The sequence below is a fragment of the Nicotiana tabacum genome, chromosome 19, assembly GCF_000715075.1.
Source record: "Nicotiana tabacum cultivar K326 chromosome 19, ASM71507v2, whole genome shotgun sequence".
NCBI lineage: Eukaryota > Viridiplantae > Streptophyta > Magnoliopsida > Solanales > Solanaceae > Nicotiana > Nicotiana tabacum.
In genome coordinates, this window is record NC_134098.1 from 4,750,202 (window position 1) to 4,758,299 (window position 8,098).

General features: G+C 34.2%; 1 protein-coding gene across 1 annotated transcript; it reads right to left on the reverse strand.

The window, feature by feature from the left end:
• Positions 1-895: 895 nt before the first annotated feature.
• On the reverse strand, positions 896-3,506 carry LOC107779306 (uncharacterized). Its single transcript, XM_016599703.2, has one exon. The coding sequence runs from the start codon at positions 3,041-3,043 to the stop codon at positions 1,802-1,804; it is 1,242 nt and encodes a 413-aa protein (XP_016455189.1). The 5' UTR covers positions 3,044-3,506; the 3' UTR covers positions 896-1,801.
• Between the last annotated feature and the right edge of the window lie 4,592 nt (positions 3,507-8,098).

Below are 8,098 nucleotides of genomic sequence, written 5' to 3' on the forward strand. Positions count from 1 at the left end.
TTTTCCGGCAGTAAGCTTCTGTTTTTCCGGCGTCTTTTCCGGCAGTAAGCTTCTCTTCTTTCTTTTTCCGGCAGTAAGCCTCTGTTTTTCCGGCGTTTTTTCCGGCAGTAAGACTCTCTTCTTTCTTCTTTCTTTTCCTTTTACAGGTATTAAGTCTTCTTTGTTCTTCTTCTTCTTTTCCGGCAGCAACTGATTTCCAGCAGAAATATTCTTTCTTTCTTTTCTTTCACCTTTGTTTTCGCCTCTTCTCTTCTTTCTTCTTCTGTTTCTCTCTTTTGATTTTTTTCTCTCCAGTTTAGTAAACAATTACTTGCATATTAACTTCTCTCTATAATTACAATAACAATTAACTGTTATTTTCTCTCTTTTATTACAATTAATTTCTCTCTATAAACAGTATATTAAAATATTTGATTTCTATCCATTGAGGTTTTGAATTTATATATTTATTAATATGTTGTTGTTATTGAGTTTTTAGTTATTTATATATGCAAATTTAATATTTTATTTTTTTGTATTAATTGGCGCTTCACATCAAAAAGGCGAGCGCTACGCTTCTCGCCTCAGTGGAGCGGACCCTCATCGCTTTTTGTCGCCTCACGCTATTCAAAACACTGTGTTGAGGAATGTTTTATTATGAAAAAAGTTTTAAAAAGATTATTTGATTTGTCTACCAATATTGTAGTATAGAACTGAATATTTATTTATAAAAAAGAAAATATGCTAAGTATTTATTTATCAACTAGGATATAATTTTATTTTTCACTTTCTTGGATTATTAGGCAAAGAAAGTTTGAATTAAAAAAATACAAGGAAAATGAGTTGATTACAAGTGCATTCCAATACGTAGTAGTAGAGTACATATTTATAAATTTACAATGAAGAAATTGGCGGAGTATAGATATAAATAGCGGGAGCAATTTCAGTGTCAAACTTTACATCAAACTTGCATTAATATAATAGCATATTTTAATCAAGCATAAATTTTGAAGGGCAATTTTGTCTTTAACTAAGCTAATGCATGCATTAAAACTCATTGCATTATTAATACCATGGTTTCCTATGCATTAGTTATGCATAGGATAATACCAAATAAGATGTATAACTAATGCTAGCATAACTAATGCATAGGTTTAAAAGTATACCAAACAAGGTATTATTAATACACAAACCTAATCCATGCATTATTTTATCTAATGCATCCTACCAAACGACCCCTGAGAGTAGCGCATGAATGACATCATAGATTGTCAACTTCCGTGCCAATTTGCAATGTGAAAACTGAAAAGACTACCCATTCGATTCATATTAGCTGTCTTTTAAGGTTTTTGCACATCGCCCTTAAGGATGAATTAATGATACACTAAATGGAACAATAAGGATGAATATGGAAAAGAGAAATAAAGGCTTCTTCTGTTTTCTGAGCCAACGGGTTTTACCTTTTGAAAAGCAACTGTGAGCAGTGCCATTAATGCAAGTTGTGCAACAACAGCTTCTGCTTCCTCTGCAATCCTGTATGCTATTCATAGACTTATAATGTGTACACATAAAGAAACTTGCATCATTTCTCATATTAAGAGTGCAATAAAATATGATTTTCAAAATACAGTAGAGTGGCACAACAATCAAATATCAAAACTGATGTACCTCCTCAATAAGCTGGCTTGGAAAGCTCAAGCAATGTTCTAATTTCCATTCTTTCAGCTTCTGCAGTTCCATTAGATGTGATTTCTTTCGCAGAGGTAAAAGAAAAATGCATCACAGTGATAAGTATTGCAGAATAGATCAACTGAAATACATATCACTTCTTATTTCCCGAGTGAAATTGTGGTATCATGTTAAGCAAAGAAGGATCCTTCGCTATAGCATCTATTAGTAACTCTACAGTACTTGCATCAAATAAGAAGTCCCTTCCAGTCATTTTCTTCAAAAGAGTTGTCATTTCACTAGTTTTGCCAAACTTGAGAAATCCTCGCACAATAATATTATAAGTGACATTGTCCGGCAAATGACCATTCTCCTCCATTTTCCTTAGCATATCTTTAGCTTCATCTAACAACCCTTCTTGACAAAATCCAATAATTATTATTGTGTATGTAATCACATTGGGAAACAATCCAATAAAAGAAAGCTTCTCAAAAATAGCATGAGCTTTATCGAACTGGCCATTTTTGCACAACCCATCAATTAGAACATTATAAAGTTCAATATCATTATCTTCTCTCTTTACTTCCAACTCATGAAATAACGACATAGCTTTCTCAACAAGTCCATTATGAAAATAACCACAGAGCAAAATGTTATTAGTGTATAAATCAGGTTTGAGTCCTGTAAATAGCATATCAGAAAGGATTTTTTGCGCAAAGTCAGTTCTTCCACCATCAAATAGACCTTGCAAGATAGTATTGTAGGTAACCATGTTAGGTTCCAATCCATTTAGAGAAATTTCATGAAACAAATACATGGCCTCATCCAGTTTCTTTTTCTTACAGTATCCATTTATTAATATGTTGTAGCTAATAATGTTATGCTTAATGCTCTTATCAATCATGGATTCAAAGAGTCTCCTTGCTTTATCCATTTGACCGCGCAAGCAATATCCATCAATTATCACATTGTAGGTGACCACATTTGGCTCGACACCTTTTCCAATCATGTGTCCCATTACCTCCTCAACATCTTTAACTTTCCCTTCTTTGCATGGTCCATCGGTCACTATGGTCAAGGTTTGCACATTTGGATAAATATTAATATTTACCATTTTAGAGAACAAAGTCCTAACCTTTTCCCACTGACCAAACTTACAGAAACCATCAATCAATGAACTATATGTGACAATGTTTGGAGGAATGCCTTTTTGTTTCATCTCTTCGAAAAGGCTAATTGCAGCATCTAGCATTCTATCTTTGCAAAGGGCATGTATAACAATGTTATAGATGTATGTGTTGGGCTTAGTGCTTCCTTTTTCCATTACCCTAAGCAAATCAAAAGTTTTTTGAGTATGGCCCCTTTTGCTAAGCCCATTCATGACAGTCGAATACATGACTTCGTCAGGCTCACAAGTATTCTCTCTCACCAACTTTTTGAACAAGTTAACTGCATCTTTTATCTTATTTTCTGCAAAGAGTCCCCTCAGTAAGGTGGTAAAGGTGACAATGTTAAATGGAATGCCATTCGTCAAGTAAATGGTTAACACCGAAAATCAGCAGTCAGAACGATGCATTAGGCAATAACTGTTAATTGCTATACTCAAGATGAAATCATTAATTGGGATGCCCAATTTCAGCATTTGTCGAAAAAGGGAAAAAACAGCAGAGTAATGCTTCATATTTACCATAGTCTTTAACAATTTAGAGAAGCTAAAAACAGAAGGAAGAGGCTGCGTACTGACCATTCAATGGAAGAGACTCAGAGCATCATCTAAACACTTGACATTCTCAATATGGCTATGAAATGAAGAATATTATCTGGTCGCCGACGCAGAACGTGAAATAGCAGAAAAAGAGATAAATCTGGGAATAATACCTTTGCAATAGTAACGCAGCAGAGAAATTCTCGTCATCTTCAATCTCTGAAATTTCTGAAACGAATTTGAGGTTTTTACCAATATTGTCCCTTATGTTTGAGGTAGGTTTATTTTGATCCCTTCAATATTGTCCCTTATCTTTGAGCTAGATTTATTTTAATCCCTCCAATATAACTCCGAACATATTTAGTCCCTTAAATATGCTAAAGTGAAGCACCTTTAATCTCACTGACACAATATATTCAAAAACTAACGGTGTTACCCAACTCTGATTCATAAAGCAAATCTTCTGCTCTAAAGCAAAATGTTTCCTCTCATTTTATTAGATAACGTAAATTATCACTTTAATTCCTCATTTTTAGATAATGCCTTCTAAAATTTTGATCTTGAATATATCCCATTCTCTGCCAGTTTTCAATGAGAAAATGACACTGTATAACCGCTGTTAAAATAATAGCCGAAAAAATGTATAAAATTTATAAATTATTTTGTGTATATATATACATTTAAAAATTTCGGTTGATTTTTCCAAAAAGAAAAGTTAAAATTTAAAAAAAATAGAGCTGCCAGGATCACTTCTAGGCATATTATTGAAGCAAACGAATAACCAGGTTGTATTATCATTTTTAGCCCGTGCCAAAAATTATTTACATCTGGTAGCGGAATAAGTATATAAAGTTGGTATATTATGCCTAGAAGTGATCCTGGCAGCTCTATTTTTTTTAAATTTTAACTTTTCTTTTTGGAAAAATCAACCGAAATTTTTAAATGTATATATATACACAAAATAATTTATAAATTTTATACATTTTTTCGGCTATTATTTTAACAGCGGTTATACAGTGTCATTTTCTCATTGAAAACTGGCAGAGAATGGGATATATTCAAGATCAAAATTTTAGAAGGCATTATCTAAAAATGAGGAATTAAAGTGATAATTTGCGTTATCCAATAAAATGAGAGGAAACATTTTGCTTTAGAGCAGAAGATTTGCTTTATGAATCAGAGTTGGGTAACACCGTTAGTTTTTGAATATATTGTGTTAGTGAGACTAAAGATGCTCCACTTTAGCATACTTAAGGGACTAAATATGCTCAGGGTTATATTTGAGGGACCAAAATAGACCTACCCTCAAAGATAAGGGACAGTATTGGTCAAAACCTTTGTCAGTGAGACTAACGATGCTCCACTTTAGCATACTTAAGGGACTAAATATGCTCAGGGTTATATTTGAGGGACCAAAATAAACCTACTCTCAAAGATAAGGGACAATATTGGTCAAAACCTCAAAGGAACTTTATGAACCCTAATTTTAGGGTATGCAAATTTTGTATAAACATGAGAAATTCAAGACCCTCATTTCTAAATATTTGCAACTTTAGCCGCTTTAAACCAAATGGCCCCTCACACTTTTAACATGTTCAAATTGTTATAAAATAAAGAAAGTAAAGTAAAGACAAGTATAGAGAGAAACTAATATATTATTCAAACTTCAAACTTATGTACATAATGAATTGAATTCTCCTCTATTTATAAAAGAAAGGAAGCTGATGTGTAAGCTGCTACTACAAGCTGCTGTGTAAGCTGCTACTAAAGATGTTGCTGCAAGCTGCTGCGGCAAGCTGCTTGTAAGCTGATGTGTAAGCTGCTTGTAAGCTGCTACTCTAAGCTGTTGTGCCAGATATAGATAATCTTCTATCATGGATAATATTTATACATAACGGAGTACCGAAAGGATAAGCTTATTCAGGAGGCTTATTTCCAATAGAGTACTAAATAGATAAACATATTTACGGCGGAGTCTCATATGGATAAACTTCTTCAGGAAGCTTATTTACAACGGAGTACTAAATGAACATCCATAATATAATATATTCATAACACTCCCCCTTGGATGTTCATTAAAAGATAATGTGCCTCGTTAAAACCTTAGTAGGAAAAATCTCGTGAAAAATAATTCTAGTGAAGGAAAAAGAGTACACATATTTAGTAATACACATTGCTAGTTACCTCATTAAAAACCTTATAAGGAAAACCCTGTGGGAAAAAATTTTAGTAAGGAAAAAAAGAGTACATCGCGTATTTTACTCCCCCTGATGAAAACCTTGTTTTAAATATTTAAGTCTCCGCATTCCTATCTCGTATACCATCTTCTCAAAAGTTGAAGTTAGTAAAGATTTAGTGAATAAATCTGTCGGATTGTCACTTGAACGGATTTGTTGCACATCAATGTCACCATTTTTCTGAAGATCGTGTGTGTAGAATAATTTTGGTGAAATGTGTTTCATTCTATCTTCTTTTATAAATCTCTCCTTCAATTGGGCTATGCATTCAGCATTGTCTTCGTATAAAATTGTGGGTCTTTTCTCACATTCCAAATCACATTTTTCTCGAATAAAATGAATTATTGATCTCAACTATACGCATTCCCTACTTGCTTCATGAATAGTTATTATTTCAGCATGATTTGAAGAAGTAGCAACAATAGATTACTTTGTGGAGCGCCATGATATGTTAGTACCTCCACATGTAAAAGCGTACCCGGTTTGAGATCTAGCTTTATGGGGATCAGATAAATAGCCTGCATCTCCATAACCAACAAGATCTGCACTATCGTTGTTAGCATAAAACAAACCCATATCAAGAGTTCCTTTTAATATCGCAATATATGCCTAATCTCGTTCTAATGTCTCCGTGTAGGAGAAGAACTATATCTTGCTAGTAAATTAACAGAAAATGCTATGTCATGCCTTGTAGCATTAGCAAGATACATTAGTGCACCAATTGCACTAAGATAGGGTACTTCGGGACCAAGGAGTTCCTCATCCTCTTCTGGAGGCCGGAACAAATCTTTATTCACTTCAAGTGATCGAACAACCATTGGTGTACTCAATGGGTGCGCTTTGTCTATGTAAAAGCGTGTTAAAACCCTTTCTGTAGAGGCAGATTGGTGGATAAAGATCCTGTCTGCTAAATGTTCAATTTGCAGACCAAGACAAAGTTTTGTCTTTCCAAGATCTTTCATCTCAAATTCTTTCTTAAGATATTCAATTGCCTTTTGGATCTCTTCTGAAGTTCCAACAAGATTTATGTCATCAACATAAACAGCAAGTATAACAAATTCTGAAGCCATTTTCTTTATAAAAATACATGGACAAATAACATCATTTATGTAATCCTCTTTAAGCAAATATTCACTGAGGCGATTATACCACATGCGCCCAGATTGCTTTAAACCGTACAAAGATCTTTGTAATCTAATTGAGTACATTTCCCAAGATTTTGAATATGCTTCAGGCATTTTAAATCCTTCAGGGATTTTCATGTAAATCTCATTATCAAGTGACCCGTATAGATAAGCTGTAACCACATCCATTAGATGTATCTCAAGCCTTTCATGTAAGGTTAAACTGATGAGATATCGAAATGTTATGGCATCCATAACGGGTGAATATGTTTTTACTTAATCGACTCCAGGTCATTGTGAGAATCCTTGTGCAACAAGGCGAGCCTTGTATCTTTTAACTTCATTTTTATCATTCCTTTTTCGCACAAAAACCCATTTATGACCAACTGGCTTTATACTAGCAGGTGTTTGGAATACTGGTCCAAACACCTCCCTTTTAGCAAGTGACTTCAATTCGATTGAATTGACTCTTGCCATTTTGGCCAATCAGATCTTTGTCGACATTCTTCGACAGATCAGGGTTCAAGATTCTCACTATCTTGCATAATGTTAAGTGCAACATTATATGCAAAAATATTATCCACCACTATTTCAGATCGATTTAAATTAATCACATCACCAGTAGAACTTATTAAAAGTTCCTCACTCACTTGAGTCTCGGGTTCATTGATTTCTTCAGGAATCTCAGAATTAATCAGATCTTGGGTCTCTTCAGGAGATACCTTCATAATATCATTTTGATCATTTGTCGATTTTCTTTTTCTAGGATTTCGATCCTTAGAACCCAAAGGCCTACCATGCTTCAGGCGTGCTTTAGGTTCACTAGCTCTCATGCTAGTAGATGGTCGTGCTGGGACATCAATTCGGATAGGCACATTCTCTGCAGAGATATGCGACTTAGTTATCCTTTTCAAATCAGTAAATGCGTCTGGCATTTGATTTGCTATATTCTGTAAATGGATGATCTTCTGGACCTCCTGATTATATATAGGGGTACGTGGATCAAAGTGAGATAACGATGAAACTTTTCACACAATTTCTCTTTTGATTTCCTTTTTCTCCCCCCCCTAATTGTGGAAAATTTATTTCATCAAATCGACAATCTGCAAATCGATCAGTAAATAAATCTCCTGTCAATGGTTCAAGATAGCGAATAATAGAGAGTAATTCAAACCCAATATATATTCCTAACCTTCTTTGGGGGCCTATCTTACTGTGTTGTGGTGGTGCTACTGGCACATATACAACACATCCAAAAATTCATAGATGGGCAATATTTGGTTCATAACCAAAAACTAATTGTGACGGAGAATATTTATTATAATGTGTTGGTCTGAGACGGATAAGTAATGCTGCGTGCAAGATAGCATGGTCCCAAACAGTAG

Coding starts and splice junctions, on each gene's coding strand:
- LOC107779306 (XM_016599703.2), bottom strand. CDS start 3,043: ATGTATTCGACTGTCATGAATGGGCTTAGCAAAAGGGGCCATACTCAA.